The sequence below is a fragment of the Myxocyprinus asiaticus genome, chromosome 47 (assembly GCF_019703515.2).
Source record: "Myxocyprinus asiaticus isolate MX2 ecotype Aquarium Trade chromosome 47, UBuf_Myxa_2, whole genome shotgun sequence".
Taxonomy (NCBI): domain Eukaryota; kingdom Metazoa; phylum Chordata; class Actinopteri; order Cypriniformes; family Catostomidae; genus Myxocyprinus; species Myxocyprinus asiaticus.
Window position 1 is genome coordinate 4,885,396 of NC_059390.1, and position 23,588 is coordinate 4,908,983.

General features: G+C 36.4%; 1 protein-coding gene across 1 annotated transcript in view; it reads right to left on the minus strand.

Moving 5' to 3' along the window:
* Positions 1 to 7,542: 7,542 nt before the first annotated feature.
* LOC127436478 (anoctamin-1-like) overlaps positions 7,543 to 23,588 on the minus strand; it is a 78,151-nt gene continuing 62,105 nt past the window's right edge. Inside the window, exons 20-25 of the mRNA XM_051690663.1 lie at positions 20,152 to 20,297; positions 16,498 to 16,650; positions 16,326 to 16,378; positions 15,407 to 15,588; positions 11,718 to 11,823; positions 7,543 to 10,760 (exon numbers count right to left, since the gene is read on the minus strand). Coding sequence (XP_051546623.1) covers positions 10,374 to 10,760; positions 11,718 to 11,823; positions 15,407 to 15,588; positions 16,326 to 16,378; positions 16,498 to 16,650; positions 20,152 to 20,297 — 1,027 coding nt within the window. The 3' untranslated portion in view covers positions 7,543 to 10,373. The remainder of the gene's footprint in view (positions 10,761 to 11,717; positions 11,824 to 15,406; positions 15,589 to 16,325; positions 16,379 to 16,497; positions 16,651 to 20,151; positions 20,298 to 23,588) is intronic.

The window sequence follows — 23,588 nt, forward strand, 5'->3', positions numbered from 1 at the left end:
CATTGTTCTTATTTCAGTTATGTCATTCACAATGCTTTATGGGATTGTACTTAATTCCCTTTTCATGAAAAACACAGTCTTGTATCTTTGCATTTTTGTCCAATTGTTTTAAAACTTTTTATCTTCAAATCAGTTTGGTAATGTTGTGATCACAGCTGGTTGGTTTGGTTCATGGCTTAGAACTCTTTTATAATTTGATGAAATCCCTATAGAAGAAAATGAATGGGAAAAAGTGGGCGGGCGCTGTACAATTAAATTATCCATTAAAGGACTCATATTATGAAAAGCATATCATGATTCTGAAAAACAAGAGTTAGATTATAGATATTATTTTACGTTTTACTGGCATATTCACAATGCAAACTCCACCTAGACATTTCATGAAAACTGCAAAAGAAGCTGCAAAAACAGGTAATTTAGAAATTGTCATGGTATTGATGTCACGAGCACATGAACAAATGACCACCCAAGGTAAACATATCAATGCCTATTCAGTCTTTAGCAAGTTAACATCTTAGCAGTAATTTGCACATGCGACGAGCTTAGCTAATCAAAACCCACTTGTGTGTTGTATCTTTAACAGAAGGAAGAGAATTGTAAAAGTCATGTAGCCAGCGGTGCAATGCGAGGCCATCCATGCAAAACTGCACCGACTACGAGAATTCAGGGTGAGCTAGTTCGACTAGACACACACATACACAAAAATCCTACCATTGTTCCCAGGAACAGATGTGAGGCCCAAAAGTATGACTGAATGTGACCAGATGTCAAATGTATCTAATGCGAGTATGCTAACCAATACCATACCTACTTGACTTGCAGCAAATGACATGCACAGATTACATCTACAGACACCAAAAATGCGTTGTTTTCATATTAGCTATAGTAGTTATTCAAATTGTTGGTAAAAAGAAAAAACAGTAGAAAAAAAGTGTCAAGTAGGGCTTTGGTGCAGGACAAAAAAATGTAACGCCCGTCAAAAAAGAGGTAGATGTCCGCACACTGAAATTTAAGCTCCAAATTTTATTACAAAAAGGCTGGGTTGATTGAACTGTCATGAATTGTATAAATGTCAAAATAAATAAATAAATGAAATGAAATAAATGAAAGGAAAAGGCAACGTTTTTTCAGGCACGAAAAAAACAAAAGACACCAATAAAAAGAAAAAACACCAATACTGATATATTGATTAAAGGATAAACTAGGTTATGTCCACTTGAAGTAGAGTAAGGTCTATGATATTCAGCTGTTTTTGCTTTAGCACAGACCTGAAAATATGCCTGAAGATATCTTGATATATCATCTCGGACATTAATGCACCACTCTCACCCTTTTCAGGACTTTCAGAAGAAAGTTCTGCTGCAGGATTGGGGTCTGGATCCTGGTTCAACAAACGAAACAATCAACCACCTCCTAATGAGACTGTAACTGTGTTAATTACTAAAGGTGCTGTAAGCTATTTTATTTCTTTTAAATAACATATTGTCCCAACTACCTGACAGATATCACTAAAATAGGTGTCCTCATTTTGCATGTTTGGGATTCCTCACATCGGATTGACTAATTTATTTTGGAGGGCGGGTTTTGGAGAAAGGTTGTGTGGTTGAAGCATAATTGCAAAAGTTACAAAAACTGCTTAAATTAATTACAGCACCTTTAAATAATAATAATAATAAAAAAACTATCAAACTGTCCCCACTCACTTTATACAAATATTTATAATGCTAACAGAGCAGCTTTAAATGATATAATGCAGGTATGGACTGGGTCAAATATCTTCTAAAGTTGACTTAGTATAAGCTAGACTGTTTAAATAGTGGTGAAAAGAACGTTTGAGAATAACTTGAGTGAAATCTGGTCTCTACCTCTTCAAAGATGCTAACTGGAGTGAAACCCTTTATCAAACTACAATAGAGTGAGTTATGGCTCATTAAATGTGCAAAATAATTAAATAACAAACTCACTGACCATGTGGCAATAAATCACAGCTATTAATATAATCTGTGTCACATGTCTGATATTATACTGCAATACTGTAGCATGTATCAATGGACTATTAATCACATTGGTAGTGGGGCACCATATGTAAAGAATGTGAGTGCAAGGAGAAAAGATAAAAAAAAAAAAATCTATACTTATTGTGTCTTTGATGATTTCCAGCACAAAAGGTGGTGATGGAGACTGATATATGAAAAAAAGAGAACCTACAGAAAGGAAGATTATAAAAGAATGGAAGGAATAGAAAGAAACAGGTGGTTCCGGTGGTACAGGTCTAGCATTAAAGGAGAACACTGGAGAATCAAGTTACAGCGCGTCTAACCCTTGAGGGCAGGAAAATGCCATAGTCTCCAGTGTCATACATCACCTCTATCTACTCTGCTCTATTTCATGACAAAAACACTACATGGACTATGTGTACCTGAGCAATACATGATTTATCCCATACTCTAAATGCACACTGCAAAACATATTTAAATGAAATGCTACTTGTTGAAATGCTATGTTAAGGTTGGTTTGTGCTAGAGTATTTTCCAAAACAAGTATTCCCAGCAGTTCGTCCCTCAAAACTACTGCATTCCATTTGAAATGAAACATGCATTCAAGAACAATTTTCCATTTTGCATTCCCTGCCAGCTTTACCACACATAAATGTAATGCTTCTAAGCAGTTCTTGCTCATTAAACTCTCATTTTGCACACATTGTGGCATGATGGATAAGTGTTTCTTGGTCGTGACCCTACAAAACATTATTTAAAGGGAAAGTTCACCCAAAAATGAAAAATCTTTCCCTATTTACTCACCCTCATACCATCCCAGATGTGTATGACTTTCTTTCTTCTACTGAACTCAAATTGTGATTTTTAGAAGAATATTTCAGCTCTGTAGGTCCAGACAATGCAAGTGAATGGGTACCAAAAGTTTGACGCTCCAAAAATCACATAAGTCAGCATAAAAGTAATCCATAAGACTCCAGTGGTTAAATGAATGCCTTCAGAAGCGATATGATAGGTGTGGGTGAGAAAAAGATCAATATTTAAGTCCTTTTCTTACTATAAATCTCCACCTTTGACCATTCCCGACCAGTAGGTGGTGATATGCACAAAGAATGTGAATCGGCAAAAAAAAAAAAAAAAAAAAAAAAAAAAGATAGTGGAAGTGAAAGTGAACGTTTATAGTAAAAAAGGACTTAAATATTTATCTGTTTCTCACCCACATCTATCATATCACTTCAGAAGACATGGATTTAACCACTGGAGTCGGATGGATTACTTTTATGCAGCCTTCAGGGGTGGACTGGCCATAGGGAGAACCAGGCCTAACGGGCCGCAAAATGGTGCCACGATTTTCCGAAGGGGGCCGCGATATGCAGAAGTGGATAGGGATATCCATGCACCCCCTGTTCATCTTCATGTGCAGATGTTTAGAAACCAGAATTTCTGACTTCACACTCCCAGCATGCTTCAGTGCAGCATTGCATGTCTTCAATATCCCTGATGAAACTTATACTAGCTTGTATCACACACTAGCCAAAGCTTCTGCGTAGGCGTGATGGATGTTAGGCATAACAAAGATGAAGAACGCTGGTTTAACAATCTGTAATACAACGGCTTTGTTATTAAAATCAGAGAGAAAGAGAACAAATCTTAATTACTGAGTAAATCTGTATCACTGCTCTGTGATGAAGAGAGGCTTTGGGGAAGATTACGCATGTCATCAACAAGACACTTCCGTCTGTGGCAGGTGGGATTGCTATTGTGCAAGAGAAAGAGTTTTTGAGGACACTTTGAAGACAAGATAACGCTTCTTAAACATTACACAAGCACTTCCTGTCTGAAACTGCCATCAGGAGCTTAATTTAATTTGTTTTGTGTGTGCGTGTGTAATGAAGCCATGTCAGTTGCATCACTTTTGATTTGAGTTTTACAGATATATGGTAGTTATAACACATACTTTTATATTGGTTCACAGAGTGCACAGAGTGGTTAAAAGGCTGATTAAACAAATACCCTTGTTCTTTTAAAATATCTCAAAACTATAATTGGCTATTGTTACTGCATTTTAGGTGGTTTACTTACAGTAAATACAGTGGGGTCCAAAAGCCTGAAGCCACATTGTTAATCTGGGATTAAAAATCGACATTTAAAACTGCAAATAAAAGTTTTAGGATTTTGACAAATTTAAAACAAACGTTACTGAGTAAAATGAAAAAGAAATATATGATTCTGCACTATTTCTAGGTCAATGATCAAATAAGCAAATTTATGACCTTGAAATTCATGTTAATTTTTTTATTTAAAATTTTTATTTGTAATGAGAAATCTTTATTAAATTAGACAAATGCAAAATAGAAGCATTTCACTTGTGGTCTCAGACTTGACCTCACTGTATATAGTGCTAAGGAATTATGAAATATCTGATGTTGCAAAATTGCTAAATGTTTTGAGCGCTTAAAATGATGGTTCACCCAAAAAAATGAAAACGCTCTCATTTACTCATCTTCATGCCATTCCAGATGTGTATGACTTTCTTTCTTTTGCAGAACACAAATATTTAACAAGAACATTTCAGCTCTGTAGGTCATCACAATGCAAGTTAATGGTCCCAAATGTTGAAGCTACAAAAATCACATGAAGGCAGCTTAAAAGTAATCCATACGACTCCAGTGGTTGAATCTACAGTATATCTTCTGAAGTTAAATGGCAGGTGTGGGTGAGAAACAGATCAATATTTAAGTCCTTTTTTACTATAAATTCTCCTCCCTGCCCAGTAGGGGGCGATATGCAGGAAGAATGCAAATCACCAAAAAAGAATGTGAAAGTGAAAGTGGAGATTGATAGTAAAAAATGACTTGTATATTGATCTGTTTCAAGGGTTGGGGAGTAACGGAATACATGTAATGGGATTATGTATTTAAAATACAAAATATAAGTAACTGTATTCCACTACAGTTACAGTTTAAATCATTAGTAATTAGAATACAGTTACATTCAAAAAGTATTTTTATTACTTAAGAGATTACTTTGCATTTTATTGTCATTTGTTTCATTTAATATTTAGTCCTTTCAGATGGAAAACATTTATACATATAAATGATGCGATCCAAAGTGCATTTGAACAGCAGTGAAACACTTTCTTATGATGTGTTACATTCATACGAGCAGACAGAGAAGTAAGTTTGAAGTAAGTTTGGAGCAGAAGAAATAGAAATAAACCTTGTGTAAATTGTCAGCTTTACACTAAGCTAAAATGCTATTTCTTGCCATTTTACATGCACATGTTACCAAGCACGATCATATTTTTTTATCAAGAAAATTCACACTGGATTTCTTTTTTTCTAGTAAGACCTTTGATATTAGGGCAAAAATCGTACTCTTGATAATAATTTTTGAATTGTTTTCCTGTAAAAATGTCTAAAAATCCTTAAAACAAGATCAATTTGATTTATCTTGTTTTAGAAACAACACTGCATAAGATATTCAGGTTTTTCAGAGAATGTATTTTTAACGTGTATTTTGTCTTACTGTACTGGCAGAGTTTTTATAGTCAAAACAAGTGAAAAAATCTACCAGTGCTGAAGAAGTAATCCAAAGTATTTAGAATACGTTACTGACCTTGAGTAATCTAACGGAATACGTTATAAATTACATTTTACAGCATGTATTCTGTAATCTGTAGTGGAATACATTTCAACAGTAACCCTCCCAACCCTGTCTGTTTCTCACACACATCTATCATATCGCTTCTAAAGATATAGATTTAACCACTGGAGTTGTATGGATTACTTTTATGCTGTTTGGCTTTATGTGCTTTTAGAGCTTTAAAAATTGATACACTTTCACTTGAAATATTCTTCTAAAAATATTTGTGTTAAGCTAAAAAAAGACAGTCATACACATCTGGGATGGCATGAGGGGGAGTAAATGATCAGAGAATTTTCATTTTTTGGTTAACTATTCTTTTAAGCAAGAGATCTACAGAGCTGCTTACATAACCTCAGTAGTAAAGGTCTGCTACCTGACTTGTAGCATATCGGACAATGTTTCGGGCTGGGTTCAGGTTTGTAAATACGTGGAAAGATTTTATAATTTATATAATTTTAAATATTTATATATATTTATATATATATATATATATATATATATATATATATATATATATATATATATATATATATATATATATATAATACATTATAATACATGATATAGCCTATATTTTGTATTTTAACTTCACTTGTTTCGCACACGTGCTTTCACTCACAGACAGGTGCGAACAGATGATTTCACATCGAATGTGTTTTTTCCTGAGTCTGCACTGTTTTTCTATGTAAACAGGCACTGGACGGATGTCTCTGTCCGTTGCACCACTTCTCACTGTTTTTTCAGCATCTCGCGTAGGAGCGGCGCATAACCGTGTTAAGTTAAAAAGAAATTCAGTTTTTAAAAAAGCATCTGGAGACATCTGCATTCTCGTTCATTTGTTGCACTGAAGAAGTTCAGGCTTCTAATAGAACTTCATGAGATTGTTACACAGAATTCCAGATTCTGTTTCTCTGCTTGATAAACTGTAAGCCAGTGTTTTTTCCTCTGTTTATGCTCTGGTGTGCTGAGGGGCTGCCGTGCCTTGTTTAAACTGTGTTTACTGTTAAATCATAAAGAGAGTGAGCGACTTCAAGCTTAAAATTGGACGGTTACACTCGGGTCAAATGGTCTCAGGTACAGGCTGTGTTTGGCCTTCTAATGCCCGTGCTGACCTCCAGTGCTCAAGATCTGCAAAGTTACATACATCACCTCATAGGGGCCAAAGGGGGTAACAAAATACTCTGAAACCTTACAGAACCTGCTCGCACAGGGGGCAAAATGACATTCTAGCTTGCCAGTTAAGTTGCATGCCAGCAATTATCTGGATTTGAGCTGCTTAACTTTTGCCCACATCTGATGCTGTTTAAGCTGCTGAAAAATACAAATATTTATGTGATTTGTTTTAACCCCCATTCATTCTGGTTGCGTAATGAAACTAAACATACAGGATAGAATTCATGGTATTTGCCCATATCTTAATCCCCTTGAACTGTACAGTCCAGAGCCCAGGGATAAATCAAATGTGGCTCATGGGTAAAAACACAAAAAGATCAAAGTGGAGCAATCCATACTGGGTAAAAGCAACCTTTGTAAGCATGTATGCCAATCTGCTGGGCATTACAGGTTTGCCGTTGGGGGCGTTCACACTGGCAGCGATAAGCAGCAACAAAGCGACCTGAAATCTTTCAGTTTCAACAAGAGTTGGCAATTTCCAGCAACACAAGTAACTGTTAGCGATGCAACAAACTTGTGTAGAGCAAATAAAAGCGAAAACGAACACAATTGAAAAAACTAAACTAAATAAAATACATTATCATGACACCAATACTAACTTGAAATAGAAATGACCAAGAATCAATGTTTTAGTTTTTAATTCACAGTATAATATAACATTTGAAAATTTAACCTGCCTTCTTTAAAGGAATATTCTGTGTTCGATATAAATTGAGCTCAACTGATAGAATTTGTGGCATAATGTTGATTACCACAAAAATTTATTTCCACCCATTCCTCCTTTTCTTTAAAAGAAAAAAGCAAAAAAAAAAATCGAGATTACAGTGAGGCACTTACAATGGAAGAGAATGGGGCCATTTTTGGGAGGGTTTAAAGTAGAGGTCGACCGATTGTGGATTGTGCCGATACGATAACTAAGGTGGTAGAAAAGGCTGATAAAAAAATATACAATATCTATCTATCGGCATATATTTTTTACAGATAACTGATAGTTCCAAAAAGCAACTATCGGCACAAATTAACTGGTAAAACCGATATATCGGTCTACCTCTAGTTTAAAGGCAGAAATGTGAAGCAAATAATTTTTTAAAAGCACTTACATGAATTCTTATGTTAAAATGCATGTATTATTTGAGAGGTTGTTTAAATAGTTGTTTTTACGGTCGTTTTAGGGTTTTATATCATCATGACTATGAAGCTGTAAAATTAGATGTAGATATAGAGATTATATCACACTAAAATCATGTTAACATGCCTATTTTAAACGTCTTGTAGCTATTGTATACTTTTGAAATGGTGAGTATTTTGACATTTACAAACTGGCCCCATTCACATCCATTGAAAGTGCCTTACTGTAACCCAGATTTTTTTTGTTTTGTTTGTTTGTTTTTTTTAAAAGAAAAAGGAGGCCAAGTCGAATGTTTTATTTTTATTTTATTTTTTTATTTTTTTTGTGGTAATCAGCATTATGCCACAAATGCTGTCGACTGAGCTGAACTTGTCTTGAACTCTGAATATTCATTTTAAATATGTAAATATCACTTGATGGTGATCACATACATTTTTTTTTTTTTAATTTAGAAATGTAACATTACACATATTTTAATTATTTCAGTTAAAATTTTTACTGAATAAAAACTAAATGAAACTAGAAAACACTGAAAAAACAAACTAACAATCATATAGTGAAAACTAGGGATGGGCATTTAGAGAAATTTTGTAACACTTAAAAAAGAAATAAATAAATAAAAATAAAAATAATCCATTATTAATACATTACTGGAAATTTAGAATTTAATTTCAGCCCTAAACCTTTGAACTGGTTTTTCTTAGGAAAAAACTGAGCACTGTGCATAAACAACAACATGTAGTTTTGCACTCACACACAGAAACATACATTCCAAGTCTTCAGAAGCAATTCAATCATTTTAAATAATGACACAATGTTCTTACTGAGTGAACTATTCCTTTAACAATGTTATGCATCCACAGCACCAATCAGTGCATTAAGTTGTAAAGGCTTCATTCAGAAGCATTCATTCAGCATAGGCGAAAGCACAAAATAAAATAAAATTGCAATATTCAACTAGTTTTTCCTAGTAGATACTTGAATATTCAAAGCTGAACGAGTACTCGATTACCCATGCACATCCCTAGAGAAAACTAAAACAAATGATACAAAATTGAAATGGACAAATTCAATTTAAAATGGAAAAAGAACAACATTAAAAATAAAAATAAAAGATAATAACACTAGCAACCAATGATTGAATTGCTGATGGTGTGAATGCCCATTTAGTCTAACATACAAGTCAGGAACACACATGAATTGACCCCAAGGGACTCCTAGACCAAAACCTTGAGGACAAGAAAGAAAATCCACTTGCGCATAATTGGGATTAAATATTTATTCTTCTGCATGAGAATTACATCCTATGAGGCATTGAAAATGATGACTTGATGGCCAGATGTTGGCACACAACATCCATCCCTGCTTCCCCGTTTCCTCCATGGATGACAGTTACCCCACACCCTCCCACACTGGTGATGGCAAACTCACGAGAGGATTACAGTTGACCTGGCACAAAAAGACCAGCTGCTCCACAATCAAATACAGCTAATGCTGTGTGATCTAAATCTACAGTAGCAGCCCTGTATATCATCAGAAGGAGGCATAGCATAAATATATGGATTGACAAAACATGAGTTTAATTACATATTGCCTTAATTGTTTGTGCTTGTACATTGAAATTCAGTTCATGTGTTACATTACGAGAGGGCTGGATCTTTCAAAAGACAAAACAGTACATTTCCACCACACGTTTGATATCACAGAATACATTGAAGTATCATTGCACGTTAAGTTTGTGTTCTTTGAACCTTAGTTAAATTAACATATATCATACTCTTTAGTAAACCAAGAACGGTCATATTAATGAGAACAAATACAGCCTACAGTGATGCTTACCTGAGAAAATGAAAGGTTATTATTTGCCGTTATATGCTACATCTCATGAACAATGTGCAAAGCAGTTTGTTTTTTGGACAGCATGAACAGATTATGCATTGTCTGTATGTAACTGACATACAGTTTTGGTGACAAACACCCTCATTTAAGACCGTTCAAGAATAAATCAGTGAAAAAATAACATTCCAAGGACTTCAAGAGGCCCCTTGGAAGTGGGACCATCAGCTTCCAGCATCCGTTCGCATTTCAGTGCTCGTCAAATGGGAATGCGTATGGAGTGATTGCATCTGCAAGCGGTCCTATTGAAGCTCAGCTCTGTGGCAATGTTAATGTCAGATGTCCCTCAAAACGGACATCTGAGGGTTTGAAACCAGACATGGAGCCTGCAGACAGACATTAAAACACAGTTCTGTAACCAAAACATGAGCGACCTCTCTTATTCCACGGAAAAGAGGTCACCGTATTCCCAAAACTCCAAACTCAGAGCTTTAAACTTCCCTTCCACTTTGAATCCTCAAAATCCAGTGCTCAGGCACTCTTAAAGATATTCCACTGGTACACTCGCATCCGTCCTCTCACCCTGACCTCCGTCACACAGCTGTATGCTGGGTGATGTCACTGCGGGGAGACATGGACGTTTGAGGGGTGAATTGGCTGAAGCTTGCCGCTCGGGGGCGGGTGCGAGGGGCCGTAGAGGACAGGGGTGGGGCCGGGGCCAGGGCAGGTGTGGGCAGGGACGGGCCGGGGTGGGTTTGCTGGAGGAGCCGAGAGGTTTGATCTGAGACCTGCAGCTCCTCCTGTTGTTCTTGGGTCAGGTCTTTGGAGAACAAGCTCTGGATGAGCTGAAGCTTCTCCTTTTCCTCATTCAAGAAGACATCCACTAGAAGGGTCTTCTCCTTCTTCAGCTGCTCGCTGATGTTCTTGGGCACGTCTGGGATCACCCAGGCCACCAGCATGCTCATGGTTATCACAAGGTTCTGGAAGTGTGGAAACACATCAACTACAGATGTGCATAGATAAATATACTGGATATACACCTACATAAACACACATACATTCGTTCAGGGTGTGACACAGGAAATCATACAGATCAGTGGCCATGAAGCTTCCCTGGTGTGAATCTATATATTTCCATTTATTAATTGGAAAGAACTTTTACTCACCAGATGTATAAAAAAACAAGTATACAACCTCAAGCTAACTAATTAGCACTAAAGGATGCTCTTGAAAAAAAGTCTTGCAGACTTTAACTATATAATCACAATGACCAGTATATTTGGTTTAGTTTAATTGCCTTCTCATAGAATTAATTTCCACCAACAGCTGCTGACAGCAACATTTCTACTGAATTACAGCATTTATTTTGACCAGGATATATGCAGTTCCCAACGTGCAAAAGCTTAAAGCATGCAGCACCATTTATGTGTGGTTGAACCGCTTGCAGTATATTGCTGAGGAAGCTATTCCAATGGCTTTGCCATTTCTCATTGTTTTTTTTAAAGTAATGCTCCAGGTTGAATACAAGTTAATCTTGTGGTTTAGCATTCGTGGCATAATATTGATTACCACAGAAATATTTTGACTCTTACATCCTGTGGTTATACATTAAAAACAATGTGAATTTGTACTGTACTACACATTTTTTTTACGTTTACTGTGCCTTCCTTAACTGAGTTTTTTACTTATTCTTTAAATAAAGGAGGACGAGTCAAAATTATTTTTGTGTAAATTAACATTATGTCCCAAATGCTGTCGATTGAGCTTAACTTAAACTCAGAATGCTTAAATTGAAAAAGGAGGAACATTTTTGTTCCTCCATTTACCCTGAAAAGTTTCTATTGTAGATTTCTCACATTCATTATAAGGGGTAAAACTATTTTGCATGGATCTTTCAGGAGGTTTAGATTTAGGGGTTGTAAAATAAGTTTTTCTACCTGAAACAAGATGACGAAGCCTAACCGAGCCGCTAGAACCGACCAGTACTGTTTGGAGAACTGGTAAGGCTCGGACGACCATGGAGGTTCTCTGTAGTCCTTGTACCTAAAATGAACAATATGAAAAGACTCTAAACATCCCAGAGTCATTCATGGCAACTTGGTTTCCAGCGAGGATCCATGTGCTGGTTGGCAATAAAAAGAAAAAGAAAATGTAAAACACATGCTCAACACATTCTTGTAGAGGGCTACAAAGGGCGAGACAACAAAACAGCATTATTAATCATGACATTTTTAAAGTGTAAAAGAGGAAAAGTATCTTTGTCTTGTCACTCAACAATCACTTTGTCTTCGAAAAAGGAACGTTTTCCTGTTTGGGATGCACTGATTGGGTGCAAGTAATAAAGGCTTTCAAATTGTTTCAAACCATCACCAAAAATGTTAAAGTACAGTGGCCCCAAAAAATATTTGGACATTTTTGGACACAAGTTAAAAGTATCTAAATCTGATGGCTAATTAGAGGTCCGATTCGTTCAGTTGTTTCAAGTATAATTTTGGATTCCGGTTTGTAATTAATGGAAAATAGAGTTAGCCGTTAGTCACACCGAGTGCATTTTTACATGCACCTGCGCTGTTTTTCTGCGCTGTCATGCACTGGATGAATGACTGAAGCAGCGTCTCTCGCTGTTTTTTCAGTGTCCCGCGCAGGACAGCCGCATTTTTTAGATACTGTGTCAAGTTCACAACATCTGCGTTTTGTTTCATTCATTGCACTGCATCTAAATTGTTTTTTCTTTTAGTGTAGATGTCAATTCGATGTTCTGAGAAAGTTTGGGTTGCAACTTGTGACTGTTGCACATGATTTCAAGTTTCAGTGCTTGATAAATGGTGATCCAATGTTTTTATCCCTTTTACTTAGTGTGCTGAGGGGCCTTCATGCCTTATTAAAATATATACTGATACTGATATACTAATAATCAAAACTGTAGTGCATATTTAGACTATTCATGCAAGGTCAAACTGCATTAGCCTCAGTTAGACCTGAAAGTTTCCCCAAGTTTTAATTTCCTCTATTAAATTATGAAAGGTAAACATGAAGTCTTCAATAATGGCCAAAGGACTTTGATTTCATGGCCATATACAGTATAGGTGGAATGTGTTTGGCTGGTTTTGATTTCTGTAGACAGTCAGCTATCTTCATCTGAAGACTTGGGCTGAAGTCCTTGTTTGGTTAAAGTTGTACAGAAAGGGCAAATATGGTGCAGTAAAATATGGGCTTGATTAGTTTCTTCAACCCTATTTTAGAACGCAGACAAGCTCGCTTTCTTGCACTCTCTCTCTCTCTCCACGAAAAGGACAGCGTTCTGAGTTCTGAAGGCCGCTCAAGATAATCATAGCAGTGGTGAGATATCACATTTGAGGGTGATGGATTCCCACATAGAGCAGTGATTCTTAACCGGGGATACGCAAAAAGAATTGGATGTTGATTTTAAGACTTAAAAATGATAGGGGTAAAAATATAGATTTTCTGATTTAACACAATCTTAATGAACAGTCTCGATATCCATTCTTAAAATCCCAAGATCAATCTTTTATGAAGTTCAGCAGTGAAGTCCTTTCACTGCATGTTGAGAGTAAAAGATTTGATTTGACTCATTCTATTTTTTGAATGTCAAAAGACGAGATCCACACAATCAGTTTTTCTTGTACAATGTCTCTTTTAATATCCTTTCAGTTCTCTACAGTCAGTTGTTGATCAAAAACAACAAAAATAAACATTTATCCATAATAAAGAAGCTGTGCCACTCCAATCTCATTTATATTCGCCAACTAAAACAAAACACAGAAATGCCGGTTTTCTTAAAGACACAGAACCGTTTTAGCACTTGTTATTTATGTAATATAAATAACAAGTGCTTGTAATATAAATAACAAATATTGCTCCTGTCTACCAAAATGATGAAAAACTAATGATAGAATAGAATGTTTTTAATTAATATGTCCCAGTTTAAGTTAATATCCACAGCCCTGTTTAATTAACAGCATTAGTCTGTTCTAATTGAATATTTCATGCTTACTTGGCCTGATTTTGTTTTTGTTGCGGCTGATCAATAAATGCCATAAATTATACTTATATATGATATTATTAAGCCTTTGGCACACATCTTTTGTTTATCTCTCTGTTTCTGAGATTTGGATGTTCTCAGTCCTACTACAGCTGTCTACATGATTCGGATGTGCTTAAGTGCAGTTTGCTTTCGTGCAAATTAACAAAAGAGTATTCTTTCCGGAGAAATGATAAACACAATTACTATCACCGTCATCAACAACAGGAACAACAGTGCTGCTTCACTGGAAAGCATTTTTAAAAAGAACACACAAGTGCATTTACAAAACAAACTAGGCCCACACAGAATCTGTGCACGTTTTTCACTTTTTCTGTGCTGATTGTGGAGAAAAATCTGGTGAATTCTGTGGAATGGATTACAATATCATAAAATTTGTTAGAAAAAAATCAAAACATTGCGAGTGCTACAACCTTATAGGTAGCTGAAAGCATTATGAAATTGGACAATACATCAATTAAAAACACTTAATGGGGATGTGAAACCATTAAAATTCTGCAGAAGCGTAGTCATTATTACCAGGCCGATACACAATTTATAAAATTCTTCATCTGCATGGTTGTTTATTAGGCCTAAATATTTGAGCTAATTTTATTAAACTTTCAGTTACCAATAAAACTGCAGTACTCTAAACCCTACTGAATTCATTTAACCATGTTTAAGGCCACATTCACACATTCATTTTTGTTTGACAGCTCCACTCTCAGTTTCCTACTCATTTACCAAAGTACGCAGTAATGCAGAGTGTTTTCAGATCACTCTGTTTTCGGTGTAGGAAACGCTGCAGCAAAATCAAAACTGAGGCTGTCATTCTGCCTAACATCTCCTTTTGTGTTCCATGGAAGGAAGAAAAACATATGGTTTTAGAAAAATGATTAAATGATGTCAGATTACTCATTCTTGGTCCTTTAGTCCAGTTCAACTGTACTAAAGGCATGTAGCTGAACTGGACAGCATGACTGGTTGATTGTTTCTATGGTTTCAGACTGCAAATGCTTTGCCCTCTTATCTGAGTTCACATGGCAGTGTGGAAAAAGCTGATGTGGAATACATGATCTCTCTCCAGGCACCGTCCAAGAGGATCAGTATGTTGAGGCCATTATAGCTTCGACACATGTTTATTTCAGATAGGATTTAAGAGGAGCAAATGAGGGGCTGGCTTATGAACCCTACAGCTGTTTACTGCCTGTGTGCTTTACTACAAAACTCCACATCAGTGTGAAAAAACAGTTCTTGTTTAGTTTGCTTACAATTTTGCAATTAATATTTTGATTTGCTCGGATGTGTTTGTGGTCGTCTTTAATTAAAGCAAAAAGCTATGAGAGGGTGGGCATTACAGTGATTTTACCATGGGTAAGAGGTGCAATGTGGTCAAATACACAAATAATCAATAAACAGTTAAATTTACTACAATAATAATCAGAATAAAACACTCTTTTGACAAGTATTACAGTTCATTAGCATAACTAGGCTGTTTAAAGAAACATAATAACCGGGTGCAATAGTATAGAATGTGCGGTAATAGGTGTGCATTTAAGATTACAATTATTACAAGGATCTTACCTGCAGACTGTGATGTCTTTGCCGAGACTGGAGATGGTTGGCACAGTTCCTGCTTTAAAGTTGCTGACATTGAAGTAAGAGAGTGTGTGGTTGATGAAGCCATGCATGGTGCCCGTCTCACTGTACATGTACTGGTAGACCAGGCGAGGGATAAAATCTGACGTGAAGGAGATGACAAAGGCCTGAAACAATAACACAAGTTTCAAAGAGAGTGTAATGGAAAAACTACCATTAACTGTATCAAAATAATAAGGTCATTGATGGAGTCCAGACCACTGAGAAACACACAAAACTCAAGGTAAGCCTCACAGTGTGTGGTGCCATTGATAATGGGTAGCATTTAATTGGATTAGAATGGCAATTTGGAGCTCCCACATTAAACAAATTCTTGACTTGCGAAGAAAAACAACTGGAGTCAATCAGATTTCAGGCTGCTGAGTAAATGTGGCTTCCTTAATGAAAGTGAGGCAAAATCTAAATACTCTTCTCATATTGGGAACATCACGTCTATTAAAGTAAACCTACAGGGGCTTTATCGTTCAATTTAGAGTATGAGAGCCAAGCACGAATCATGTCTGCAGAGGAACTACCTGAAATAATCTTACAAAACACATTTTGCCCTGTAAAGAGCAGTCAAACGTGCAGGTAAAACAGAAAATTGTTAAATGAAGTGATTTACTATAGTTTAATTATGTAAAAAAAAAAAAAAAAAAAAAAATCATGAAAACACAGGCTACGCCACACTAGAAGTTTAGCCTAAGTTAGTAGAAATCGTATGCACCCTACAGGCGTATGAAAATAAAAACATCTCCTCTTGAACACTGACACACCATGGGGTCTTCTTTTTTTTTTTCTCTTTTTTAAAGGACTTATATGACTAGTGCATCTGAATTAGGAGAGTTATCTAGCAGAGACTTACATTGATGATGACTGAGAATTTGCCCATACCACTCAGGATGTTGTACCAGATACCTATGCAATGAAACATGATTTCAGGGGTTACAATAAAAGATATAGGGGTGAATCTTATATAACTGACAGTAATACTGAATTGCTATTGTGTAATTATCATTAGAATTGAAGATGTTCACCAATATCTTTGGCCCTCACGGCATCCGGCCTGCGAAGCTCTGTGACAAACTTCTTGGCGTCAAGACGGATCTCAATGACGTTGTTTAGGAGGGCAAAAAGTGGAGCCAGCGGGAATGAGGCCACAAATAGTGAAACGAAACCAAACTGAATGACTGCAGAACCAAAAACAAACAAGATTAAGTTTATTTTATGTTTATTTGGTCAAAAAACAAGAAAGCAGCAGCACATGAACATACTTTCTGAGACAAAACCTGAAGGGACATACCTCTATACTCATACATTGACAGGGCAGTTGCAATCCTGATTTGGACTCTTACAAATGTTTATGTTCACGTTGCACTACTACTGTTGTTCTGGCAAGCTTTAAGTTGATTTGCTGCCAAAACGTGTTGTTGCAATTAGGGCAGGGAATTGCCACATACCTCCCTATTCGATATTACAATGATATTTCCTAGCAGATTCGATAGGTATTGTGATATTGCAATTCTGTAAGTATTGCGATTTGGTGTTTTGATATAAAAACTTTAAGTCCTTTTTCTCAGAAAGAAATGTCTATTGAAGAACAGTTGTCTGAAATGTTTTCACTCTGTAATAAATAATTTGCAGGTGAAAAGGTAGAGATGTGCAAAACTACCAATTTAAAACTACCAATTGACCAGTCAGTGTGTTGTCTGAGCTAGGCGACTAGTTAGTGCAAAGGAACCCATGTATAAGGCTGCATTATGTCCATTTGTATTCAGCAAATAAATATCTACAATGTATCATTTTAATTTAAAGTAATTTAGTTATTTCAGAATATAAAATATAAAACATATATTAGGCTACCATTGGCTATTACTGTTATCATAATGATAATTTTGCAACATACAAATGGAGGCTAAAGAGTAAACTTGTTCAAGAAACATTTATGGGGCTGAATTATGACACACATGACAATTCAACTGTAGTCCCAATGGTTGCATGTTATTTGCATATGCATCCTGAGATAGTCTGAGATTCTATGCAGCGTTCTCATAGACAAAACTATTTGTGCCAAAGCGCAAATGAACTTCTGAACAAAAAAGCAAATCAGACACCTGTATCGCCGGCATTTCTTTCGTCTGTTCTTCAAAATATAATCAGGTGTGTTTCCTCAAGCACACATCTTTGTGTCCAGTGGCATTTCTTGTCGACAGTGGCAGGGAAAATTTGCGAAATGACCTGCCACTGAGCATGCATACCCTGAATGTCAGATTATTGCGTGGTCACGACATGTAGTTTATTCCATCCAACAGTTTGATAAGCCTTTTTACAGGTAAACTTTTTATTAAAGCAGAGTCAGACAGAATCTGCAGAATGACTCCTGACAAATACTCTCCACAACACCTCTCAAATTAACATTTAGATGATGCATAATAACAGGAACATTGATCACAAGAGGATTTTGAGGTCCGACAGTGAACTGAACTGCGGTGCATTAAAGGACTAAATGTAAAGAATTAAAGAGACAAAATTTCTCAGAGAGAAAACCTGTTAGTGTGGAACTCTGCACAGTTACAGCTTCCCATATTTATCTATTACTCATTGTATCATTAAGATAAACATGTTTTTTGTATTATTATTAAATAAAAATCGATTTTACATCAGGGAGACCATTTTAAAATAATTTGCCTCAAGAATCGCGATTTGTAACAGAATCTATTTTTTTCCCCAACCCTAGTTGCAATATGTGATGGAGTTGGAAAGACATGTCACAAGTAGTAATTTAATCTGCCAAAGTGTGGCAGGCCTTTGACACAAAAAGGTTGAGACAGTCTGCCATTATTGAGTTGTTTTGAGTCACTTAGTGAGACGGCAGCTTTAGAGACCTATATACTTTGATTAAATATGGACTTTGTCTTTTGTTGAAATGGGAAGCAGTTTGTGCTTGTATGCAGACAATATAGCATCTCCAGAAGTTTCACAAAGCATCAGTATAATGGGAAAGCCACTACTAATTTGATGCAGTGATTGTGTCACTTGTGCCTTTCTTTCTAGTCATTACCCAGAATGGGTGTCAAGCACAAAGACGATTATTTGTCAATCATCAACACATGGAATATAATCCTTGTGGGAAACAACATTTCCTTATTTGGCTTGATTGAAACATTGTTTTTTTTTTCTTTGCAACAGTCCAACAATGTCTTAGAGAGATCATGCTGGAGGGTAACCTACAAAAACATCCAACGCAGAGTATAATTGACCGGGTGGACTCATTTTCTCATTTCTTTAACAGTATGTAGGTGGTGGTCTCCCTCCAGAGCTCTCACTGTGGGTCTTCAGTTCTTCTGCAATTCCTCCCAAATAATTTCTTTGTTTCTGAAGAGTTTTGTGACTGCATCTTCAATGGGGGAAAATAATTTACAAGCTATTTTATTGGCAGTAGATCAAAGCATCCATATATTTTCCAGAAAAGACTCACAGGCACAGGTTTTCTCACACTCAGGTTTCTGAAAGACAATTACGCAACTCGCTGACACTCTAGAAACTCAACTGTAAACAAGAGTCCCACATCAAACCAATCTCAACCTCAAGATAGCGCGAACCACAATCAACTTGTCAGATCGTTGAATGAAAGAAAAGCCCTTACATAAAACATTTTGCACTATCCAAACGGTCTACAAAAGAAAAACTAAAGAACTTGAAAATTGTCATCATTTACTTACCCTGATGTCATTCCAACCCCATGTTATTTCCTTTTTGGTGAAACATAGATGTTAGCCAGAATATCCACAGAGGGAAATTGGGTGGTGATTTAAACAGCCAAGCTCCAAAAAGGACAATTGCGCATCAAAAAAGTAGTCCACACAACCTGTGCACTATATCCCAAGAACTTGTGTGCTATATTCCAAGTCTTCTGATTAGGGCTGGGTATTGATATAGATTTCCCAATTCAATTAGATTCTGATTTTTAAGAATCACCTAGGCCCACCTGGGGCTATGCCAGTGTATGGAAGAGGGAAAGAAAATCAGTGAAAAACAGCTTAAATTTCACTTTATTCCACTACACATTGTTATCATATTCAGAAGACTTGGTATAAAACATGGAGTCATATAGACTACTTTTGTGATACTTTTTATGGAAAACAGAATCTTGGACATTCTGCCCAACATTTCATTTAGTGTTTTATGGAAGAAGGAAGAGAAAATGATAAGGGGTCAGAACTTTTGTTTTGCAAAAGTTTCAGAAAGCATTTTGAGAAATCCATATGGTCTCCATTTGGGCTTTTAATGTTCTCAACATACTTAGGATGAATAATAGTAATTTAAGTTTGCATTGGTGTTCAGATGTTTAACAGATGCCTTCACGTCAACTTACATAAACACTGAGTCAGTTGTGTATCACTGTATGCCACATGCTAGTGAATGAAGCCCCTTTCCCGATTGTAAACACAGCTGGACAACAAATGGCGGACTATTGGTCTCATTCATAGACTCATTCATAAGTTTTACCTCAAATATTTGTGAACTCTAATAACTGTGCTTTAGCATCTTTCGTAAAACAACAACACTGGGATGTGTCAAATGTAGAGACGTATGCATTCCTACAAGCCGCCGCAAGGGATGCGTTAGATTAACCAGATGTGTTCACCCTGGGGAGGCTCTACTTTAACACAGATTCAAGTGTCACTCACTCATCTCCATGTATTCAGGTGTAAGACCGTCAAATGGCTCTAGGTCGTAGTCTAGGTGCCACTGTTGGCAGCGACCTGGCTGCTCCACAATCTCTTTGGGGGCACGTTCCTTGTCCTTCAGCATGCGGCACAGCTTCTTCAGCTTTCTAAAGCAAGGTGTTGAGAAAAAAGACAGGGAAACAGACTGTAAACAAAACAAATTGTTGCGGTAAACTGGATATTGTGTCCAAAATGGCCCAGATTTTATTGTGAGTCAAGTGTCATACTTATTTCTGAAAACTGGATGTGAATCTTACACAAACGCACAGTTCATCTACATGATGTGTGCTTTGTTTATATTTACTGGTGCTTGCTTAGGCAAGCATGACTATTATGATTCCTCATACTTACGATTGGCAGTTTTTCAAAACCCCACCCCAAGAATTAAACTTCAGTGTGTAAATCATCCTGCACTTGTCTTCTCCTGTTTGTGTTATGGACATCAATGACCCTGCAACTGCATAGCAAAGTGCTAACAATTGCTCAGAAACATAGATACGTTTGCATACATAAATGCTGCATTAGCACTTGTTCCTATGGACCATGATATGTCGGCAAGTCCTCATAAATTGCATTAAGTTAGCATTTCTGATAAGTACAACCATTGAAAGTGTTTTCAAATCTGAGTTTTAAAATAATTAGTACTGTAAATAAATCCTACTTAATGATAGGGCTGCCCCCGACCAAAGATTTTCCTAGTCGACTAGTAGTCGTTAGTTTAAGCCATTAGTCGACTAGTTGTCGCACATTTATGATATTAATTGAATTACTTAAATATATATTTTTTGGGGGGCATCAGAAAATGGTTTGAGTTCCAGGGCTGAGAAGGAATGTTATAAGTAACATTGCAAACACTGTTCTACATTACAGAGAAATACTAAACCATAATAATGAGCCTTTTAAATATACATTTTACAAGCGCACACAAGAAGCGAGCTGCAGCAACACCAGCAAAAGCGGTAATGATCAACCCGATCTCAAAGTCGTAAATAATTTACAAGGTGGCTATTTCATGTGATGTCGCATGATTTTGTTCGCATAAACTCATACGACTTTATCACATGCAAATTCCCGGATGTCTAACGCAGAAGAAAGTGCAAATTTCCCGCACGAGGCGTTAAGGACATGCTTATTAATATTATGCCCTTACCCAAACCCCTTATCTAAACTTAACCAATCAGTAGAGTGCCACGACGTCATTGGCTGTAGTGAAAGTCGTAGGAATTCAAATGAATGCAGTCACATGAACAGAACAGTATTGTCTATGAGTGCTGCAAATGACCTCAGACATCTCAGCTCAGGAGCTGCTTTATTTCCACAGAGCAGTTCATTGTGACCACAACTGTGCAGCCTGTGATTAAAACATAAAATAATACAAAAACACATTCATATTTTATTGATTATTATCATCATTATTATTTTACATTTATAATTGTTTTTATGTCTTCATTTGTGTAAGTAGTTTTCTGCCTGCATGTTTAGACGGATACATGCCTGACGGTAAATGGAAAGGTGGTTACTTATATATATTTTGATCACTTCGTTATTTTAATTGCTTTTTCATTTTGTATCGAGTACAATTTGAATTTAGAATTGTATTTGATTTAAGTTTTTAGTTTTTTAAATAAATTAATTTAATTTTCAATGCAAAATCACTAAAGCAAGAATATTCACCAATCCCTCAGCCCGGGGGTTGCCGATGCAATTACATATTGCGATATATACACTGCATGCCCAATTATTAGGCAAGTGAGTATTCTGATCTTATCATTATTTCCATGCACATTTTCCAACTCCAAACCATATAAACTTAAGCATGGACCAGCTGTTTAAATGATCATGCCTGTCCATCACTGACTGCGTGACTTCACCACTTCCTGTGGAGTTTTTTTTTCTTTCTGCGACCAACCGACTCTTCTCATTGACTAACGTTTGGTCGACTATTAGGGGGCAGCCCTACTTTACGCAAAACTCTGATGACTTCTCTTCTATAACAGCAATATTTTTCATAGTAAACTCCCAAATATACTTCTCTACAAATGAATGTATCATGGAAAACATTGAAGATTAGCACCTAAGCAGTCAATTTATTATATAATGGTTTTCACACTAAAAAGCTTTTGCAGTGCTTTGAGGCATCTCCTCCATTGACTTACATTCAAACAGGTCTGCTTATTAATTGTACCAAGATGGCAGCACAGTTGACATATCCTGACTAGCCAAATGCGGGATGTACTTTTATATACACTACTGTTCAAAAGTTTGGGGTCACTTGCCTGAAAAGTTTCTCATGATCTTAAAAATTTTTTGATCTGAAGGCATTTGCTTAAATGTTTGAAATTAGTTTTGTAGACAAAAATATAATTGTGCCAACATAATATATTTAATTACAAAACTTTTTTTAAATGGACTTGGACCGAATAATTAAGAAAAGCAGGCACTAAGTGCCCAGCATATAGATGGGAACTCCTTCAATACTGTTTAAAAAGCATACCAGGGTGATACCTCCAGAAGTTGGTTGAGAAAATGTCAAGAGTACATTTCTGCAAAATCGCAGCGAAGTGTGGCCACTTTGAAGATGCTAAAATATAACACAGTATTGATTTATTTTGGATATTTTTAGTCACAACATAATTCCCATAGTTCCATTTATGTTATTCCATAGTTGTGATGACTTTACTATTATTCTAAAATGTGAAAAAAATAAAAAAATAAAGAATGAGTAAGTGACCCTAAACTTTTGAACGGTAGTGTATCTGTGTCAGCAACTGCAGAGCAATGCGCTAACAACCACTCAGATCACCTTAACATTGTGATGACGAGTTTTGCATGGTCAAACACCACTCACATTATCTTCAGAAAATGCAAAAATCTAGTTTGCGCATTGTTCTAATGTCACAAAAACAAACAAACAAACAAACAAACAAAAAACTTGTTTCTGGCTTCTGAGCTTCAGCTTAATTGACATTTCTTTGTGTGGTTCAATTCAGTCATGTGAACTGGCATGTGAATGAACTTGAAATGGCAAGAATCTTGGGCAGACATTTCATTATTTTGAATTGGCATATCCACATACAACAGCGTGGAGGAGCCTGATACTAAACAACTTGCTGGAAATCTCATTATTGTATGACACATCTGACTACACGCAATGTTTATGGTGGCAAATCAATGGCAATAATCTGCACGTTATTGACAATGTGTTGCTGCGCGTTGTTTACGTGTGAAAAATCACAGTGTAAACACATGATCTCAGACGTCAGTTTCACATACTTCTGAGCCATTTGGCCACTTGTCCAGTTTGAACAGATGAGTGTCGTAAGTTCCCATTGGCTGCTGAGAACTAGGGTTAAACCATTTCTGTAAGCCTAGGGGGGGTTGCCTTCCCACTCATAGAC